General features: G+C 42.6%; 1 protein-coding gene across 16 annotated transcripts in view; it reads left to right on the top strand.

Moving 5' to 3' along the window:
* The first annotated feature begins 3,342 nt into the window (after positions 1–3,342).
* CELF4 (CUGBP Elav-like family member 4) overlaps positions 3,343–21,973 on the top strand; it is a 709,508-nt gene continuing 690,877 nt past the window's right edge. For 6 of the 16 annotated variants that reach the window (XR_002869810.2, XM_023944018.2, XM_086867318.1 and 3 more), the window contains exon 1: positions 3,345–3,977. Coding sequence is in view for 15 of the 16 variants with exons in the window: in XM_023944018.2 (XP_023799786.1) it covers positions 3,698–3,977 (280 nt within the window). In the remaining variant the exon portion in view is untranslated. Of the gene's footprint in view, positions 3,978–21,973 lie in introns of all 16 variants that reach the window. The other 10 variants (XM_086867316.1, XM_086867309.1, XM_086867308.1 and 7 more) reach the window with 5 other exon arrangements.

The raw sequence follows: 21,973 nt of genomic DNA, 5'->3' as shown, positions 1-21,973 counted from the left end.
CTGCAAGTACGAAAAAAAAAAGGAAAAAAAAAAAAAAAGGAAAAAGTAAAGTGCTTTATTTTGGTCCCAAGAAGATAAATAATTTTTACTCTTCTGAAGAAACTGAAGCCTGTTACAAAAGACCTTATCCTTACAGAATTTCTGTGGACTTCTCTGCTTCTGGATTGCTGAACTGGACTCACTGTGATTACACTGGGAACATTTCTCACTGGGGAACTGTTCAGCAAAAGCTGGTTTATAGATAACAATTTCACTCCTCCTTTGCCTGTATCTGTTTAAAATCCGCTACAGCCCCTTGTACATGTGTAAAGGTGCTTATGGGGTATAGCTTATTTCTACCCACAGCAGCAGCTGTGTTCATCTTGGAGCCCTTGTAGCAATATTTGTGTCCGTGTTATTTCATCCTGCCACCCCTCACAGCTGTGCCTGTGCACCAGGGGGCTGTACTTGAACAGCATCCATTTCTAAATGACTATACTTACGGCTCTGTGAAAACGGGGCGTGGACCAGCTCAAAGTTTTATAAAATAGAGATTATTATAAAAGGGACACCCGCACTGAGTAGCAAAATGACTCTCTTTACTGCCCTGTTCTTTTTAATTGGCTTTCATTTGGGATAAGCCGTGATTGCAGGCAGAGTGGCCTGCTCGTGGACAAGGTGTTAACAGAGCTATCCCTGGGATGGATCAGTGCCGGATGCTGTTTCAGTTTCCACTGTAGTGGATATTTCTTCTCTAAAAAAAAAAAAGGTTTAGGTCTTCTTTCAGTGAGTCTTCCTTATTCTATCACGGGTGTGGTTTTAGGGATCAGAAAAAGCGGATATTAGGATTCTTAAGTGGGGGGAGGGCTGAAAGATTTTGTTTCATGTGGATTTTGATGTTGTTGTCATTCTTTTATCACAGTCCAAGGCACAAGGCAGGATTTGAAAACAGGTGAGTCACGGGGCTGGGAATTTGGGAGTGGGTCTGCATGAGGGTTTTACCCTCCCCGCAGCTCCTGGGCTGTCACATCTCCGTGTCTGTAGCCTTTAAAGGTTGCAGAAGTGTGCCCAGGAAGGGAAGACGGGCAGACCAGCCCCCTCCCCGCCCCGGCTTGGACCCCAGTACACGGCACGCCTGGTCAGACGGCAGACAATGCGCTGTGCCTGCCACCAGCCCGGCACCAGGCGGCTGACAGCCGCTGCTGCCCATCAGCGCCCGGAGATATTTCAAGAGCCGCAAAAAAGCAGCGCAGGCTGCCGAGGGCTCCGCACGGGTGTCGCCCCCAGGTGCGGGCCCCCGGAGGGTGGGATGGGGAGGCTCCTCGGGGCCGGTCCCGTCCCGCCCCCCGCCCGCAGCGCTCCCCTGGCAGGGATCGGCGCTGGCCCCGGGGAGGGGCGCAGTCCTGCCGCCCCCCGATCCACCCCCGCTCCTCTGCTGGCAGGACAGGGGAGCACTCTCAGACGCAGGAGTAGTTGGAATAGCCGAGCCACCTGCAATGGGGTGATTTCATTTTTTTCAGTTTTTTTGTTTGTTTGTTTTTTTGTTTGTGGGGTTTTTTGTGTTGTTTTTTTTTTTTTTTAACGGGAGGCGGAGGAGACGGGGGACGGGGTGTGGGGGTTGGCAGGACACTGCTTTCCTTCTCTGTTATTAAAACAAAAGCCAAATAAAGTGGAAAGGCGGTAAAGCTTGCTTCTTTCTTTTGTTTGTTTGCTTGTTTTCTTGTTTGTTTTTAAAACAGAAATTAAAAAATAAATTAAAAAAAAAAAAGAAACAAAAAACCAACAAAAACCACTAAAACAAAACAAAAAAAAAAAGAAAAAAAAAAAAAAAAGAAAAAGAAGCAAATCCAGTCAGTAAAGCAGGCAGGAAGGCTGAAATTTTAAACTAATAACCTCCTTCCTCCGCGGCTGCCCCTTCCGTCGGCAGGCACACGTGTTACCTGCGCTCCCGGGGGACGGGCGGCCGGGGGGGTCCCGCTCCCAGCCCGCCCTCCCTTCCCCGGCTCCCCGCGGCCGCCGCCGCCTCCGCCGCGGGGCTCAGCCGGCGGCGCCGCGAACAATGGCCGGGGCCCCGCGGGGCCGGGCGGCGGGGGCTGCCCACACCCCCGGGGCCAGCGGGGAGAGCCGGGAGCCGAGCCCGCCCGGGAGGGGAGAGGGGGTTCAGGCCAGGTAACTCGCAGGCTGCTCCGAGCTCGCCTGCTGGTGTTCCTCCGAGCTTCATCCGCGCACGGCTCGCACGGGGAGCGGGAGAACCGGAGAGAAGGGAAAGGGGAGAGAGAACAACAAGGGGGAAATTGCTCTGAGCGCACGCAGAGCCTTGTTTTGTTACTGTCCGGATTACTGTTATTATTATTTGGGGGACAAGGGGGAGTTGTGTCCTTAATCCGAGGCTCCCTGCCCTCCCCACCCCCAAATGCTATGAAAGAAGAGCTGATTTCGTCTCCACCATACAGTACACTTTGTCTAGAGAGCATTGTTCGGACAAGCAACTCCCGATCACTGATGACTACAAAATACGATTTATGTTTTCATCAGAGACAGACAAAATATCCTGATGGCTTGAAAGTCGGGCGAGAAAACCTTACCTAATGAATCCCTTTCCAATATACACACGCACATACACACACACAGCCCGTATAGGAGATAACGCCCGCACTGACTGTACATAAAATAAATATCGGCAGCACGAAAATTAACAACAGTCATTTCGATATTTTTTGTCTCTCTCCAAAGCGCTACAGTAATATAGTTTGTGCTTTCCTAGTTTGATGTCATCATCAGTAACATAATTTATATTAAAAAAAAAAATAAAAGAGCTTAAAGAGCATGCATTTTTTTTTTTTTTTCTAGATGCAACATGAACAGATATAGTAAAGAGAGCTTGTAACATCACAATCACAACAACAACAGCAAAAGCAACCTCTGAGCCGGGGGGTTCGTCCGTATCTGAACTGCTTTTTATTATCATTTGCGAAATTATAATAAGAGTAAATAATAAGTAAGAGGCATCATCGTAACAGAAAGAAGTCAGAACACCTTGGGTTTGGGTTTTTTTCCCCTCTCAAATAAAAAGGCAGATTTCCCGATGATCACTGAAATTATAACGACAGCGATTGATCGGAGGGCTTGCAAAGGAAAAGGAAAAAAAAAAAAAAATCATCATCATTGGTCCTAAAAACGCAAGCGTTCCCCTTTGCTCACTTGGCACAATAGAAATTGACTGTCTCTCAAAGAGCCATGCGCCTAGTGCTATTTATAGCCGGGGGCTGTGTTGGAAGATACCATTGAGCCTGTGCCGGGCAGACAGACAGGGGGGTGGTTGGATGGGAGGAGGGGGTTTAGCCAGAGTAGAGGCAAAAGCAATCCCCCACCCCTAGCCTCCCTTCCCCGTACACACACACATCCACACACTCACACCCCACCCCCTAGTCTGGCTGGGAATTTGAACCGATCCAGCCTGTTTAAACGGAAAGGACACAGATCTTCAATGTAAAAAAAAAATCAGATCAGACCCAGAGAGAGAGAGAGAGAGAGAGAGAGAGAGAGAGAGAGAGAGAGAGAGACAGAGAGGGAGGAGTGTGTGTGTGTGTGAGTGTGTGTGTGTGTGTGTGTGAAAGAGGGAGAGGGAGCGAGAGAGCGAGAGAGAGGGAGAGAGAGGGAGAGAGAGGGAGGGAGAGAGAAAAGAAGAGGGGGAAAAAAAGGAAAGAAGATTTTCTCTATGTATATAAAGATGGCCACGTTAGCAAACGGACAACCAGACAATACCAGCCTGAGTAGCAATCACAGCAACCCCAGCACCAACGGGCATATGAACGGATTAAACCATAGTCCCGGAAACCCATCCACCATCCCAATGAAGGACCACGATGCCATTAAGCTCTTTATTGGGCAGATCCCCCGTAACCTGGACGAGAAAGACCTCAAACCGCTCTTCGAGGAGTTCGGGAAGATCTATGAACTGACGGTGCTGAAGGACAGGTTCACTGGCATGCACAAAGGTGAGTTACCTCCTGAACTTTCCCGGGAGAGATCGGGAAAGAAAGGCAGGCTTCCTCTCTCTCCCTGGCTCTCTCTTTCTCTCTCTCTTTCCTTTAGATTTCATTTCATTTTATTTCATTTTTGGTTGGCCCGGGGGCGGAGGCGGCAGGCTGGGGGGGCAGGGAGAGAAATAATAGACCCATCCTGGGAAGAGAAGAGCGAGAGTCAGGGCAGGGAGTCAGCTCCGTTTGGCTTATTTATTAGTATTTTTATTTCTTTCCCCGCTTTTTTGGGGGGTGAGAGGCAGCTCCCGGGAGCGCCAGGCGAGCGGCGGCGCGGGCGCGGGGCCGGCGGCAGCTGTCCGCGGTGCTGAAGCCGGAGCGGGTGCTCTGTATTTACCTTCGGGAGCCGCTCTTCGTCAGCCCAGGGGGTGTGTGTCCGTCTGTCTGTCCCTGGGTTTGCTGGCAACCCCCGATTTTACAACTATTCTGTATCTGGCACCGGCGGCTTTTTATTTTCTTTCTTTCTTTTTTCTTCCCTTTTTTTTTTTTTTTTTTTTAATTTTTTTTGGGGGGAATCTCTTATTTTTGCTTCTGTCACATTTATAATTTGTAGTCCTCTACAATGCAAGAAGTGGAGGAGAGTGAGTTGCTCCGGGAGGGCTATTTCATTTTGGTTCTGCTGAAGACAGGAACAGGGATATAAACAACAATAAAGAAGCCCATCTCAAGCGGGGCAGGGGTGTGTGCACAAAATCACATTATGTGTGTGTGTATGTGTGTAAGAAGGCAAGACAGAAAGAACGGGAGGCAGCTTAGTTCCAGAGGGAAGAAGTCTCTGACCAGGCATATTCCAAACGCTACTTTAATGTGCCTGAAGTCCATGCCGGGAACTTTTTAGGTTTTCTCTAAAGGTAGTGGAGATGTACTCCTCACACGGTGCCTCACTTGCTCCATCTCTGCCCGCTCATTTCCCTGCCCAGCTTAGGCTCTCCGGAGGTGCCTATCAGATTAGATGGTGCTCTGTTTTGGGGGTGGGGGAGGGTGTGTGTAGTGGGGGAGAGATGCTCAGATCCTCGGGTAGGAAAGTAGGACTCACAGGGAGGAAGTTGAAGATAATTTGCATGGTAGCCCCGCTTAAGAGCAGGAGAGAATCAGGAGTGATATAAGCCACCTTATTAACTCAGATTTTGTATATGTGTGTGTGTGTGCGTGTTTATTTTTTTAAAAAAGAAAAGGGAAAAGAAAAAGACTGGTCAGAAGTGATTGGGGTGTGACTCCAGATTTAGTGCAGGAGGAGAAAGCGTTTGCACGGTGACACAGGGAGAGTGGAAGTTGTATCTTTTACAGGACAGCTTCAGTAGCAGTGTCTAGTTCAGCTTGGTGGACTCCTGGCAGTGACAGTCACCGGTAATGGCATTACTGGCTTCCCAGCTTTCCAGATGCCTTGGCGAGTTGTAAATCTTGAACTTAACGGCATGTTTAGCAGGCATATCTTCCCCCTTCCCACTCACTTCCCTCCTTGCTTCCACTCTGAGGAAACGCAAATGAAAATATACCCTGACAGTGCAAAGTACCAGTTTTACACAGGCTAGAGAAAATATACAGGGCTCGGGGGCTAGGGACTCAGTCTAAGTTACAGAACATTTCTTCCATCCTTTTTTGCCAGTCGCTACAAACACCCTTTTCATTTTTAAAATGATCAGTGTAGCTCTTTTGAACCGTGCTTTCTTTTCAGACTGTCTTCCTAGAAGCCACATCAAGGTCTGATGGGCATCATTTAAACTAGACACCCGTACTATAATAATTATTAATAAAAGCAATAAAAATAACAGTAAGAAGTGCAGAGAAGGAAAAGTCCTGAGAGATTTTGTCTAATAGTGAGAGTAGACACTGAGCTCATGTGTATGTGTGCATGTGTTTGCAAAAAATTATCTAGCGTTTCTGTAAAATAAAAATAACAGCAGTAAAAGCTACACTGAAGAGAATCACTCAACATAGTGTAGAGGAAATCTTTGAGCTAACACTTCGATAAAGTATTTCTTCTGGTAGTGGGAGGTTACTGTGATTTGTTGATGAGATTTTATTCTTTTGTTATGTTTTACCTTAAACCTGAAATTAATAATTCTGTATGCTAACTTCTATTTCATAGATTTGAGTTGTCCCTCTTTCAGTTCAGTTTTGCTTTTACTGTATGCCTGCATTCACAGAGACAAACTCAGGAAGGGGGAGAGAGAGAGAGAGGGAGAGAGAGAGAGAGAGAGGGAGAGAGAGAGAGAGAGAGAGAGAGAGAGGAGAGAGAGAGAGAGAGAGAGAGAGGGATCATTTATCTTGCTTGGATGTGTTTAACACATATCCCTGAATTAAGCAAGATACTAACTTCATTTCCCTTCATTTCATTTCTGTTGTAAAGGTTATGCAACCTAGGAAAAAAGCCAGGTGGGGAAATCTTGTCACCTCATCAAACCAAATTGCATGAGTTCATCTCAAAGCAGTCGTTTTTAACCTGCTGTAAGTTTTGGACTTTGTAAAGAAAATTTATGATGATGATTGTTTTTTTGCGGGCTAGGGTTTGAGCGGAGCTTCAATAGACATCGAGTTGCCAGCATTTCAAAGATCGGTTTTATTTAGTACATCCGAGAAGAGTTTGAACTCCTTTCTAGCGATGCCGCTGATTTATTAGCTAATCCTGATAAAAATGTGCCTCTGGCTACCTGGAAAAAAATTACTTTCTTGCCAGCAGTGATTAATTACTATTAAGTCAAAAAGCGTGATGGGGCTTTGAAGGATGAGGGTTGTGTTTGGCTTTTTTTTATTATTATTTTATTCATTTTATTTCATTTTTAATCTATTTTTTCTCTTTTCCCTTCTCTAAATGCAGTCATGTGAAGCATTGTATTCACTCAGATGTCCTTATTTTGGCTTTGCTTTGCAGGCGTAGGTGAAGAATTGCACAAAGATAGTCCAACTTGGCTCACAGGGGTAGGTTGGCAATACAAAACCCCAAGATGCTTTCCATAAGAGATGCATAATGCTTATACATTAATTGATCCATCACTCTCAGTTGATTTCTTTCCTAATTCAGAGGATGAAGCTGTGGCAGTGGTACACCCTGAAGGGTTAATAGTAGGCTGTAGTTTATTTAAGTGTGCGGAGAGCAAACCTTGGGTATAGAGGGGGAGAAGGTGGGATTGTTTTAGGGGAAGGGAAGAGAGATGAATTAGCTTAAAGTAAAAGAACAGCAACCAGAGTAATTTCAGGTGTAAATCCATTGAAACAAGATCAAAGGATGTGTATTTTTGAAAATGTTATGAAGATATCCTATTGTGGTTCCCCTGTATAGCAGGAGGAAATTGAAAATTAAGAACCTAAAGTACATTACGATGTCCTCTTCCAAGCAAAACTATCACAAAAAAAAGAGTGAAGTCCCAGGTTGTCTTACCAGCAGCTCTGGCTGATACCAGTACAGACACCAGCAAAGAGGCAGGGGATTATGATTCTCTTGCAGATACACAAAGAGAGAAAGGGTACGGGGGAAGCAGAATGTGGGGGAAGGCAGGAAAGGCTTGCCAGATCCCCGAGAAAATAAGCTTTCATGGCACAAGCATAGCTACTCCATATTTCCCCCATCCTTGCTTCTCTCCACACAGGGCAGGAACAGGCTCCTGCTCTGGTACTTTGCTGTAGGGCTGGGAAGAGGCTGTGTGCTCTTCCATGGGTAGAAATCTACCGGGGCTGAGCTGACCCACCCACGCGCTCACACATACACGCACAGACATGCACTGAGTTAAGTAATCACACTTTAACAATTTAGCAAGACACTCATTCATAACTTCCCCCCATCTTATCTAGCTGTGGAGTATGCTTAAAGGCTGAGTTACTGGGAGATATAAAGGTTAGTGCTCTCAGGACAGCCATATTATAATGCATTATCTTTCAAGTCATTTAAGGCCAATTTAAGTGGTATTTAGTATAATATTTATGAATTAATGTAATCTAAATATAGGACTGTCCCCACAGGTTTAAATAGTCTTTTCTATTGAAGCTTGCTTGTACCCAAGGCCTGGGGAATGTTTTAATTTAAAACACACAAGTCTCCATAATATTCTATTTAGGAAGTCAGGAGAAATCAGCATTCCACTCTTAACTGAGATTTACTGAAACACATGCGGGCGAATGCACTTAAAGTGTGGAGATAGTGTGCACTGAGAAAGCAGGAGTCTTGCATAGACTTGAGACCAACAACACTCTTTCATCACTTTTTTAGGGGTGGAAAAAGCACAAATCCCTCAAAACCTCTTTAAAATACACTGCTGCAGTCCCGTGGTTGGGGTGTTTCTCCTACCTGACCCGGACCTCACTCTGTAAGCATTCAATGCAGATAGAAAAATGCGGTATGAAGAGAATAGTTTAGTTCTTTTACAGCTTTACCTTCTTAAAAGTATAAATAATTTTGAAATTTAGGACACCTCTGGGATAGGGAAACAAAGCTTCCATTCATCATATTCTGTTCTGTTTGATTACAAAGATTGATGATAGAAAAATTAAAACCTTGTTAAGTTTAAGGATGTTTGTAAAGGTTTTGGATATGTCAGAAATTCAAAGACGCAATGAAAATGAGCATTCAGTTAAGATGATGTGTATGTTTATATGCAGAAATGTATAGATTTGTGTGTGTATACATATAGAAAAAGAGATGTGTACACATTCATGTGTACAGCCTTTGGGAAATGGAAATTTAGTTGGAAAGAAGCACAGCGCAATACAGGTGCTGAATAAACTCCTCCATAATTGAAACATAAGACTTGCCTGGATGAAAGCAACACATACAGCATTTAGTACAGTAGTAAACCAAACAAGTTTTAGGGAGGTAAACACACAAATAAACTGGAATAAAACAGAGGAGACTTAAGCTTTAGGTCTAAGGAACAATCCCTTAAAACAATCACAATGCAATTGGATAGCTTGATGGAAGAGAAGAAGAAACAACCCCCTGTTCATTAAAATCTGCTGCACTTATGAGTGCCTATGTGTTTTGATAATGTCAAACAGATAGCCAAGATTGCTCCATAAATTAGAAAGATATATGTTAACTCTTTTTTTTCAGGGGTCTGGGCATGAACTCTGGTTTCTAAAAGCAGCTGCAGCCAGTTATGATGCTGTTGTTACGGTTATGTCAGCATTTCCAATACAAACTCTAATTTTCTGGGATCTCTTGCTTGCCTGTCTAGTTTTGCACTGAAAGCTGTTCCTCAGCTAGTCCCACTACCATATGAACTAATCATCCTTACAAGATGAATTTGTTTAAAAGTTAAATTAATGTGTAAAAAAGAAAGAAATTAAAGTTTGCGTGTCCACAGCTTTTGTTTTTTCTCTTACATTTCCCCAGGTTAGACTTACATTGCTTGCACCTTTACAGATTAAATTGCTTCTGTCCCTTAATATCTACATATGCTGGTGCCTTTGGGCATTTTATGGAATAAAAAAGGGTACTTTTTCTTCTTTAAATGAAACTAACTGGGAACAACTAAATTTCATAGCATTTATTTATCCCTACCCTATTTATTAAAACCTACCAAGGTTTTAATTAACGGGTGAATCAGAAACTCACTAATTTCTGCAAGAAACAATAGGAACAGGGGTGAGTTTGATTTAGTTTTATGTCATTTTTTTTCCTATATCAAACCAGAAAAGATCGGAAATTTTAGCACTGAAGTAGAGGGAAAAATTGAGGATCCTTGTCACCTTGCATGAGAAGCGTGGTTCATCTGGTCCTGTATCCCGCATCTGCTAGTGGCCAGTGCCACCGACAGGGCTTTCTTTAGCAGAGAATTCAAATTGCATAGCAAAATAAAAGCCAGGCAGCTGATGGAATAGTCTTTTGAAGGAGATTGTCAGAAAGCACCTGGAAATTTTGTCTGGGTAAAGAGTGAGCGAGATTGCGGAAAGTGTCTTGTGCTCAACCGAAAGGCGGGTTGTTCCTGTCCGGGAGGGCAGACAGAGAACTCTCTGTTCATGGTGGTCAAGAGCAAAGGATGGAAGGGTTTGAGTGATCAAGGAGGGTCTCCTCCAGTCTTAAGAGCTGGAAGTATGCAGCCACATTTTTCAGCAAGACATCAGGGTGTTTTTTTATCATGCATACCCTGTGCGCATGCATACCAGCCGCACTGACCCGACAGACCATAACGACACTAAAGGAGCTGTTACTGTCCCTCCCGTCAATCAAGTGTGAACCGAGGCGGGTTTATGCGACAGGCAGTAATGGTTCCAAGGGAGAAAAAGTGGGGGAGATGATCTAGGCTGTTGGACCGCTTACCTGCATTTAAAACAGAGAGAAAGCATCAGATGCCTAAAGACCCATGCAGGTGTTGGCTATAGCCTCAAAATAATATTCCAGAAAAATAGGGGGCTGCAGAGCTCGATGTGACCTGTCCATCAAGCACCATGTGGTTTCTGCCCCATATGAGTTTGCACTAAGCAAAGGAGGGTGTTAAGGAAACGAAGTTGTATCCCGACTTTAACAAATAACTGGTGCTTCATTAATCCCTGCATCACTTTTACTTCGGGAGCAAAGGCCTGTTACCTGCTTGCTGGGCAGAACGCAGTGAGATTTCTGTCATCGCTGAGGTGGCTTCACATTTGGAAATCCTGCTGCAGGTTTGCACTTACTCCATATTTCACATTCCCTTTTCAAATTCTGGATTATGGGTTTCACCGAGCAAACTTCATCACTTGCAGCTAATGCTACTAATTTCTGTGCTTGTTGGCTTGTCCCTTAGCTTTACTTCTGTAAGTGAAACTAAAACTAAAACAAAGCTAAGGAACTGACAAAAGCCTGATTTCTGCCACATTTCTCACTCACTTAAATGCTTCACCGATGCTTGTGTGACTGTTGCCAGTGTTTGCCATGGCGGACTGACCATTATGCATTAAAATCTGCTGCAGAAAAAGGGAAAAATATTAACCATGGTGAGTAAAAGTTATGGATTTCTTCCACCATTGCTCCACTTACTGACCTGGGGTATATATTACAGGCTATATATTAAAGGGTCTCTCTTTACCTCCTGGGGAGCCATTGTCACATTTTGGGGACCTCAGGATCTACTGAGTCACTTTGTCAGCGCTGCATCTCTTGGTGTGGTCTGGAGTCAGGATGTCACCACAGAGATTGCATTTGTTTGCTTTTGTCACTGTGAGCCACAGCCTGAATGCACATACAGGTGAATGCAGCTTTTAATGTGCATTCATTATATCCAACTGACATCTCCTTGAAGGAAGAGAGGGCTTATTATTGTCGCTCCTTAAAATAAAGATGGATGAGAGCTCTAAACCTCTCAAATAAAGAGCCTGACCATACGTAGTAGCTAAAAATAAATCATATACGGCCATCTATTCCATGTAAATGAATGGCAAGACATATAGATATAGACATTGTGTTAAGTTTGTCAAGCAGAAGCAGCCAAAAATATTGATCAAGGTAAGGGGGAAAAATTGATAATGAACTGGACTCCAGAAGACTTTAATTGACAGTGACTTCTGTGAACCAGCTTTGGACAGTATATATAAACTGACCACGATGTAACTTTATTGCAATGCACTCTCCTGTAATTAATTGTCACCTTTGTTAAGACTGGCTACAGATCAAAGGTTTAAAGATACTTAACAGGTTCTTAGTAACAAACCCTTCAGATGCATTAGAAATATCCGACAGCTCAGCCAATGAGGCATGCAGATTTCGATCTACCTCACCCTTATCTGTTTATTTCTCCCTCCTTTGTTGAACACAGAAAGTCATTGTTTAGCATTAACTATTTAATAGATGACTTTCTTGGCAATTTTGATGCCTCCAGGGATATGCAGTTGTGGTGATGGGCACCTTCACAATAAGGTCTTTCAAAGTATTTTGTCCACGGAAAGTTGTTTATGGTTTGGTAGAACAAGGTGTGGTGCAAACGCAGTTTGCAGTGCAGACTATTCCTACCCCTTTACATGGTTAAGGTGTTTAATTTCCTTATTTAAAACCAGAAAACATAAAAAATAATGTAAAAACCTAAAATAAGAATACACAAAAAGTGTAGCTGAGAATTAACTTTTATGGGAAAACTGCAAATGCAGTGAGATAGAAGTGCCTGACATTTGTATATCACACACATGTAACTACTTATTTTATGTGCATGTTAATGAAAACATGCATTCAGTACAGACAGGAGAATATAGATTTCTAAAAAATTCCTTTCTAAAAGACAGTACAGAGAACATACGTGAAAGTGGCAGATGACTTAAGAGGGTATTCCTGGAATTATATGCAGAGTTTAATATGATACATAACCATTTGCTCATTGTACTATTTTAATGATACAGTCACACTTAATTCATTTATCTCTGGTTTATTTGTATACTGCATCTGAGCCTCCAAAATATTTTAGAGGCTACCAGGCTGCCTTCCCAGTGCACCGGGGCAGATAACTCTGGACATGAAGCTTCTTCAAACAGAATAAAAACGGAGATTTGCAGACAGAGTTGGTCTGATGAGATCTGACTGCATATTTGGCCTGTTTCTAATTCAAATGCCTGTGTATATACTACACTGGGACTGTGTATGCATGCATGTATCGAAAGGGCAGACTCACATTTGCACATAGTTCCTCTGCTTTCCAGTCCCTAAGGATAGATTCGCATCACATAATATGCATCACTCACTGCAAACGCACACAAATATCTTTGTCGGACTCGGTAGCTTCTTGCAGGTAGATGTATAAAGCAGCATCAGCCTAATAATATCCCTATAAAACAGCACTTCCTCCCTAGGATCGAGAGGGATGAAGGTTGTCAGAAGATCAAAAGATATATCACAGTGTGCTTGTAGAAATCCCCTGATTATGTTTCCTCTCTATAATGCTCTAATTCACTATTTGATCAATTGTAAAAGGGCCAATGCTTTAGGAGGGAAAAAAAAAAGTATTAGGTTACTAGATGCTTCAGGGTGAGTGAAAATCACACCTAAAATTATATGTAGCAATATAGTAATGAGCTTATCAATACTTCTTTAAGGAATCTGACAGCTCTATATGAGAGATTCAGTTCTATGAGCAAAGGTCACAATATAGGTATTGCTTATTAAGACTATTGATAGCCTAGTTGACCAATCTAACCAGAGACTGTATAATGTACCTGCTGTTAACAGGTGGGGAGGAGATCTATGAAGAATTTACAGAATTGCCCACATGTAATATTAATAATATTGATTGATTCTAATAATATAATAAGGTAAAGATGCACTTCTTTGAAATGGTGCGTGGAGGAAGCAGGGGGAGAGTGAGATACCTTTGCCGAGCAGATTGAATTGGTTTGCACCTCTCTGAAAGTTCACCTAGATAAAATTCCGTTTTCCTGCCTAGGCTCTGTTTTCTGCTCATTATTTCACCCAATGCAGATAGAAACCAGATTTGCTTTTCTCTAGGATAGGGTCTTGGCCCAGCAGGTGCACAAAAGCCAGGTACCTGAGAAACTTCTTGCAGTGAGGCTCATTTTTGTCAAAAACTTCAGCCCCCATCAAAATGGTATTAATCCCAGAGAGTCATTTTTCAACACAGAATTGCAATGAAAGTGTTTAATTTTTTTTTTTTTACCCCCACACCTTTATCAGCATTTAAGGGATGGGGGGAGAAATCATGGTGGAAATAACATATGTTCTACACTGTGTAAAATGTATAATTGATAAGAAAGGACTTTGCAGAGCAGTTACACGCCCACCCCAAAGCTTGCTGAAATCCAGAAAAAACTCTACCTTGCCGGCAGCTGTGTTTGGACTGGGCCCGAAGTTACGGGCAGCTCTGCAAGATGCCGCTGGTTGAAGCCGGAGCGGCCGACCGCACGCAATGTGACTGACTTAAGGTTGTTACTCACCTAAACCCAGACACACAGACCTGGCTCCATCCGAATTTCCTAGCTACTCCCTCTGCAACTGTAGGCTGCCTTGCCTAGGTAAGCTAGTTCTCTCCTTCTGCTATACCATTCAGCTTCAACCGTTCTTGTTCCAGTGTCCATATGGTAGTTTCAAGAAGGTTTGCATGTCATTATGCCTTTTTTTTCAGTTTACAGGGCAAGTGTTTTTCTTTTGTGAGCATTTAATTGCTTTTAAACACGATTTATTTGATCGTATTCCATCTTCAATAATACATGGATGAAGATGCAATTTTTCACCCTCTTTTATAAAGATATATTGTTATTCAATTATGCTATTCTGTAGGATTTGTTCCTTTTCTGTGCATTCAGAGGGAGCTTGGTTATTTTTTTACTTTGCTTTCCTTCTTCCTATCTTCTTTTTATTATTATTTATATGGATCTTTTTTTTCTTTTTAGAAAAAGAAATCTCATTCAAGATACTGGCAATAAATGAGAAAAGTAGCAGAGGAAATGAGGAATGGGCAAGACAACCAACAAAAATCCTTTGGCAAAGCCCTTAAAAGTTTACCATTGCCTCGTGTTTATTTGCAAGAGAGAATACAGCCAATTTTGATACCAAAAAGAAGAGTATTTTAGAAATTATTTAACTCCAAGTTTAGTAATCGACAGAAAGGGGAAAAAAAGAAGTGAGTCAACCCTTAGGAACACTGGCAGAAAAGGCACCTAAAGATCTTGCAGAGACAAGTGCCAGAGTGGTGCTAGTTTCTACATTCTGCTATGGATTTGGAAAACTTAACAGCAAATTAAACAAACAAATGGAAAAAAAAAAAAAAAAAAAGGAGCACAAGCATTGCCATTCCTTCAGAATTATTTGCAATGGCTAATATACCTCAGAGCTGCTCTGTTTAAATTGCTGCCTGTGCCTGCAGCTTCATTCAAAGGAAGGGCATTATCTGGTGGGTGAGGGCGGGCGGTGAGGATGCCTAGGTTCTAATCACAGCGTGGATAATTACTCACCAACACTCTCTGATGGAGTCACTTAAGCTCGGTGCCTTCAGGCCTGAACTGAAACCTGTTGAATCAATGGAAAGATTCCCATTGGCTCTAGTGAGCTATTGATCTTTCATTTCCCCAACTGCAATATTAGGCCAGCTGGAATTTATTTATTTATTTTCTTATCTTTTTTTTTTTTTTTTTTCTTTTTTTTTTTTTTTTATGAGGGAGAAGGTAATGGCATAAATTTGACATTTACTTTTTTCTGTGTAAAGGTTTTGGTGTATCTCTGATGGCAAATGTATTACATCAGAGCCCCTTTCAGCGTAGGTCCAGAAAACATGCTTTCAAAAAACACTCAGTGGGGGCACAGAAAATTAGCTTTGCTCATTTCACTTGTAAATGCATATTCATCCCTGCTTTGCAAATAAAGGGTCAATGGCAATTTTGCCAGTTTTCTTTGTATGAGTAGGTTTCAGCCTTTGTAATTTCTCTGTCTACAGGAATGTCATCATTCACTGATTCAGGATCTTGATTTATATTTTTCTTTCCCTTCTTTTAGTGAATCACATACATACTCTTCATTGTTATGGCAACTGAGGGAGCTGCAAAGCAAGGATTTGATGAAGGGCTGCATCCCACCTTTCTTCTTTAAGGGCCAGATCCAAACCTATTGTTTGCAGCACGGTTTGGATCAAGCTGAAGGTATCTGCCTTCACCGGGTCAGTAAAAAGAGCAAGTTCCCTCTAGACAAGTGTACTCCTGCCCTCGGTACAGGCAGACGGAATTGGCAGTCGTCGCCCATTTGCCGAGCACCGACCCAACACTCTCTGAAGTCAATAGTTAGACTCTGACCCAGCCTCACAAACAACAGACAGACACTGTGTGAATCCTTAAGCAGGGATGTGAATATCCCTGACTTTGACAGAGCAAGGTAGCCCAGAAAGGAGTTTTCACTGCTGCTACCCAAGGTGTAGGTTGTGGGGAATAAAAAACATCCCAGTGTCTTTAGGTATCCGGCCACAAAAAATTTAATTTGGTAATATTTCCGTCAAAGAGGAGGGTTTCAGGTGATCACCTACTGCAAAGATCTGACAAACGAATCAGACTTCTTGTGGTTCCTCTTTAATTATTTCAGTTGTAGTTTTAGTTCATTCATCAGTAGCAATGTACATGGGATTCTTTTGTTTGTTTGTTTGGGGTCTTTTTTGGTGTTTCCATCCCATCTGTGCTCATGTGTTTTATGAAATAAACGAAGGAGCTGGAGTGTGCATGTGGTTATGTGTGTGTGTAGAGTCGATTATCTAACCCCTAGTCTATTTGAAATCATCACAGTGCACTCAAGTCAATGATATTCTGTCAAAGGTGGAGAGGAAGCCTGCATGCGATGTGAGTGCGTGAACGCAATGCTGTTTGATTGCCTGAAATCCAACTAAGTCTCAGTTTCAAAGGCCTGGGGGCAGCAGAGAAAGTATTTGTTTGTTTAATTATTTATATATTTACTCAGCTTTACTGACAGTGTTTGCAGATGGGGGAAAAAAAGAAAAAAAAAAAGAAGACGGAATGTTTGGTCCTTTTTTGGAGGGGAGCGTGTGTTGTATTAGCCTCAACTTGTTCTTAAATACAACATATAGCTGCTTTGTGCTGTTAAATGGTCATTTGTTACTGACCAGCTCATTGAAAAAGGCCAGAGGGGTGCTGAAAGAATTAGATTTCATGAGTTTATTCATAAAAGGAGTTGGACAATAGGTGTGTCATTCCCCTGTCTTTTCCTCTGCACCGATCCAGGGACAGGACTTCTGGCAGCAGCTTCTTAATTCTAAAAGAGATAGCTGAGCCACCAGCAAGCCAGATGACCCTGCTGTGACAAAAAGATACAGGTCCGATTGCTGAGAGGGCAGCTTGCTCCCCTGGCTCAGTCCTCTGTCCTTGGCCTCTGCCTTTGCTGCTCAAGTGCAGCACCCAGGCTTTCACTCTCTGGGCTTGCATCCAAGACCAGCTCTTCATCCTGTCTTCCCAGCCGTCCTCACCTGGTTGCAGGTACAGGTGTGGGTGTGTGGACCACATGCTTAGATGCACTCCCAGACCATGTCCTTTCCCCAGGTGCTGCTCCAGGCTCGCTGCCCATTCCCACTTGTCAGCTTACCGTGCTTATGAGTTGTTTATTTTCCACAGCCAAGCTACAGATCATTTTCCCTAGCTCTCACCATCACTGCTCGCACTCCCCTTCCCTTGGTTCAGCTATGAGCTGGTGTTCTGCCCTCACACTGTCCCTTGCAGAAAAAACTTCAGTTCATGTTGTGAGTCACCACCTGGGTTCTTTTAGACCATGCTAGCTATCTCTCCTCTCTTTTCACATCGCCTTCCCCGGCAGGTTTTGGGAAATGGAAGCCTTGCTGTCCATATTTTTGGAAAGCAAAACAGCCATGGGTAGTAGCAGAAAGACCTGCACTCACGAAATATGCAGAAACACAGATACACAAACAGATGCATTTCTGTAAGTAAACTACCAAGAGAGTAGATAGAAAAATGTACTTTTATTCCCCCATTTTGGGGTTTGAAGCTCAATGTCCTCTTTCAAAGATAAAAAAAAATAAAATAAAAAAAAATAACTAGTGCAGTAAGCCTTTAATTTCACCAAGACATTTGCACCTTTTTATTTTTTAACTTTGCTTGTTCCATTAAATCTGCTGGTTTCTCACACCTGAATTGTGAGATCTGCATATGATTTCCTTTGAATTCTAAAAATTGTGATTTTATTCTTAACTATCCCTGGCAGTCCATTCTGGGACTACACTTCATCTTCTTGCAAAATATTTTTTCCTGAATTTTTTGAAACATAACTAACAGAACTTCACTTCCAGAACCCCTCTCTAGCAATCCAAAATTAATGCAAGAAGGCAAAATAAGCATTTGATGTAGTGTTGCATCAGTCTTCTTCATTCAGAGGTAGGTAGGAAGGGATTAGGAGCCTATTTCTAGCCCAGTCCTCTTACTAACCTTCTGTATCCTACCTGATCCCATTCCTAGACCTTGTTCTTCCTTAGTTTGCTATGTGTAAAGAGGAATTTATGATATCCAGCTTTGCAAAGAGCTTTGTGTGTATTTAAGGCAGAAGTCATGCTGTAGCTTTAGCGGTGATGGTCTAAGGTTATAAATGAGACCACATTTGTAAGGAGAGGTAATATCTTTTATTAGTCCAGCTGATATAGCTGGGAAAAAAAGACAGACTTCCTTGTGTGCCTGAAAGCTTGTCTATTTTTTTCCAACTGTATCACTCAGTCTAATAAAAGATATTACCTCTCCCAGCAAGGCTTGTCTCATTTGAGGCGTAAAGCATGTAGGCTGATAATTTAGGCCTGGTTTTTGTCTGTCTTGAGGGATTACACTTTTCCTCACCTAGATGGACAAGGAAAAAGCACCCTGGGTTGGTGTCCTTGTCTCTCACTTTCTGTGATCAGCGGCAGTGGCCATCTCACAGGCACTGAGAGGTGCAGAGAAACTCCGACAGCCCCTGTTTTCTGATCCTGGAGATGTCCTTCTTTTTTTGCTGCTCTGCTCCCTTCCAAAGCACCACATGCCCTCTCCTCACCCCTGTGACTGTAATTTATTTATAAAATTGCTGCGTGTATGTGTGTGTGCGTATGTGTGTGGGCAACCACACAAACATCCCCAAGCTGCCGAGCAAGCTGATGAGCATTTTCTAATGTATTTAGCAAGTAATAATGCAAACCACAGTCAAAAAGTGCACGGAGAGCAGGTAAAATGCTTAATCCAGGGAAGACTGTAGAAGGAAAGGATTTTTTTCTACAGCTATGAATAAATTGCAGCCCCCTCCATGGCGGGGAGAAGCATTTTGGTGGTTTTTTTTTTTCTGTTTGTTTGTTTGATTTCATAAAGTGTTGCTGAAAATACTGAGCAGCAGAAAAGAATCCAGAAGCAGATAGCAGGTTCTCAGACACAGCAAAATCTGGCTCATACGCATAAGGCAGCAGTAGTCAGAGGACAGCTATTACTTATGCTTGGCTTTACTACCAGGGAAAGCGTCGGATCATCTATTCAGATCAGGATAGTCAGCTATGCCAAAGGTTTAATCAAATATTAAACATGGTCGTTAGACATGCAGGAGTTCTGTTCCTTTTCAAGCAAGCACTCTAAGAGAGGAAAGTTTTCTCCTGTCTCTCTCAGATGGAGACCTTTTGCAGCTGGAGGGATTCTTTATTCAGACAGGGATCCACATGGGTGTATGTCTGGATAAATAGGTGCGCACGTGGGTCTCCGAATGTGTGTCCCTTATCCGGTCAAGTAGAGACAGAGTTGATTTTTCCCAACAAGTTCATGTCTTTCTCGCTCAGATCATTCCCTGTGTGCTGTTAACTGTCCACCCTGTCCATTTCTCTGTCCATCTGTCCCTCTCCAAACATGTTTTATCTCCTGCACTCCCTCTCATCATCTCTTCAAAGGGGTTAGAAAAGTGTGTGCTTGTAGATATGTGTATGTGTGTATTTGCAAATCCATTCAGGTAAATGTGCGTATCTGGCTGCATATTGATAAATAATACACTTACAAAGCCACATCTGCCTCCTTCTTCTGTACACTTGGGCTGTATTTACACCCTCCAGCTCTTATTTATTCTGACTGAGGACAGTCAAAGGTAGAACATTTTGCAGGGAGTTATGGTTTACAATGTTACCTCTCCCTTCTATTATTCATTCTCTCTGATTTTTATCTAATCTCTCTTTGATTGTCCTGGTGCAGCTTAAGAGACAAAGTGAATTTTTATTGCATCATCAATATAATCTCCAGCTAATCAGCATCTGTGTGCATTACCTTGCCCCCTTTGGCTTTTCATCTGTGTCCATAAATAATAAGAATAAGGGCTGGTTTTTGTGTGCGTGCGTGTGTTTGTGTGTTGGTATCAGGATGAGAGTCACAGCTGCACTTTTTCATTTCAGCCAGCTTGTTTTAGCAACATTGGACCCAGCTTTCTGCAGATTGTCTTGACTATTGCCCAGATTAATTTCCTGGTGCCTAATGCTTAAATCATGGAAAAAATTAAAGCGGTTGAATCCATACACATCTTCATGCAGCAACTGAACTTTGCTGTTAATTGTACACACATTTCCATGGCATTACAGGCAACATGCCCAGTGCCAGTGGAGTGTGAGGTAGCCAAAGTGTCCCCCTATACAGGCACTTAACCTCTAAATTTTTAGTGAATACTTGCCACTCTCTCTTGGGTAGGAGGATAGTACATTGCACGTCTTTGAACAGGAAGCTTGGAGACCAGATTTTTGGCTTTTGATTGCTGATATTTTTCCACAGCTTGCTGTGTAGCTCTTAGCCTGCCACTCAGGTCCACAAATTTTGCAGAGTTGAGCTCCTATACATTTTTCTCCTCCTTTTCCAGCTCTGGAAGAACAATGAGAATAATACCTCCCCATAAAGTAAGACTTGTGCCGTACTTTGAAATTCTCATCCTCTGTACAGATGCATTGCGAATTTTAAACAGAATCACTCTGCTATCTCTTTAAAATACCCTGATTTGGCAGAGCAAGGCAGTAGCAGTGCCTCTCTGTCAAGCAGGCAGATTTCAGATTGGCTTCCCAGTGGCTTAGGGTGATACTCACATCCGATACACAAACTGTAACACTTCTGTCCCGTTCTGAAGTGCCAGGATCCGTCCTTTCCAAGATATCCAAGACTCCTCGCAAACACCGTGCGAGGGTTCGGTTAGATATGACAAAATCCTCAATTAAAAAAGGCAAATACACTTATGGAAAATTTTTAGACTGATATACTGGAGAGCAGCGAACCCTTTGGGAAAGAGTATGGCTCTCTTCCAACTGTAATGTAGTTATGGTATAGAGCTGTCCATCCAGCAAAGTGTGTGCTTAATTCACATCGTGGAAAGCCTCCCAGAACGCAATAGGTTCTTAAAGTTGAGCAGGTGCTTAAATGCTTTGCTGGATCTGTGGAAATCTGTAGTTCAGATGAAATAATTAAGCGTAGGGGTGTTACAGAAGCCAAGTGAAAAGCATAATTCTGTGACTCAGAAATAACACTCCTTCATAGCTGTGACAGAACAGTGAAATAATGAAAGAAGCGCTGTGTACCTTGAACACCTTGCAGGGTTGGATCACGCTGAGACCACCTCTATATTTCAAAATATTTCCTTTCTGAATTCTTTCTTCATGGACAAATTCTGATTAGATTTGGCTTGGGAATGGGATTTGCTTCAAGCAAATAGAAACACAGAATATTTTCAGTTCTCATCTTCTGTTTTCTTTTTTATAGCAAATCCTTTTCCCTGGCCCCTCCAGTTCCACTCCCTGTTTTGACAAACCAGCTCATTTATCAGATGGGGAAAGAGGATGGGGGGAATAGGAATATTTTTGGTTGCTTCTGTTTTGCATGATATAATCCCCCTCTCCACTTAGCACCTCCGTAAATAGGAGCTCCAATCTGAAATTGGTCACAGTTTATCGAACTAAGGATGAGACCAGATTGGGTCCTGAGTCTCTGTCAACCATGTAATAAAGAAAAGAGAGTTTTACACTTCAGACAGATAAATCTGACACTTCATGTAATGTCTTCTGATTTTTCTGGATCTTTATCCTTTTTTTTTCTTTTTTTTTTTAAATTTTGAATGTTTATTTGCAGATGTACTACTACAAGGTCTCTCTTTATTGTTTCACTATTTATTTATGCTCCCTCTCACGTTTTTACACCCTTTCTTACCCAGCTTCCCCAAACCCAGTGGCTAAATCCCTTGTATGAAACCACAATAATTGCTGGATAAAAATCTGCCTTGAAGGATGAAGAGCATCCCCCATTTGGAACTGGAAACCATGAAAAAGAACACATCACTTATCTGAATTTGCTGTTCATTCAAGCACTGTTTATGGAGATTTACAGTTCCTTGTCTGTGCAAAGAGCTCTATTGCATGGTGTATGCTGGAGGATTTTAGGTGGCAGTATTAGCTGCGGTATTAAAAATGCATCGGAAGGCACAGGGTGGGAGATTAGTTGGATAGAAGGACCCATGAATGAAGGGTTAATTGCATTCAAAGAGGCCATCATATGGAGCAGAGGAGGCAATAGGTTTCTTTTCTTCA

Source organism: Cyanistes caeruleus, chromosome Z (genome assembly GCF_971803275.1).
Source record: "Cyanistes caeruleus chromosome Z, bCyaCae1.hap1.1, whole genome shotgun sequence".
Classification (NCBI taxonomy): Eukaryota; Metazoa; Chordata; class Aves; order Passeriformes; family Paridae; genus Cyanistes; species Cyanistes caeruleus.
This window is presented reverse-complemented; position numbering and strand designations above follow the sequence as displayed.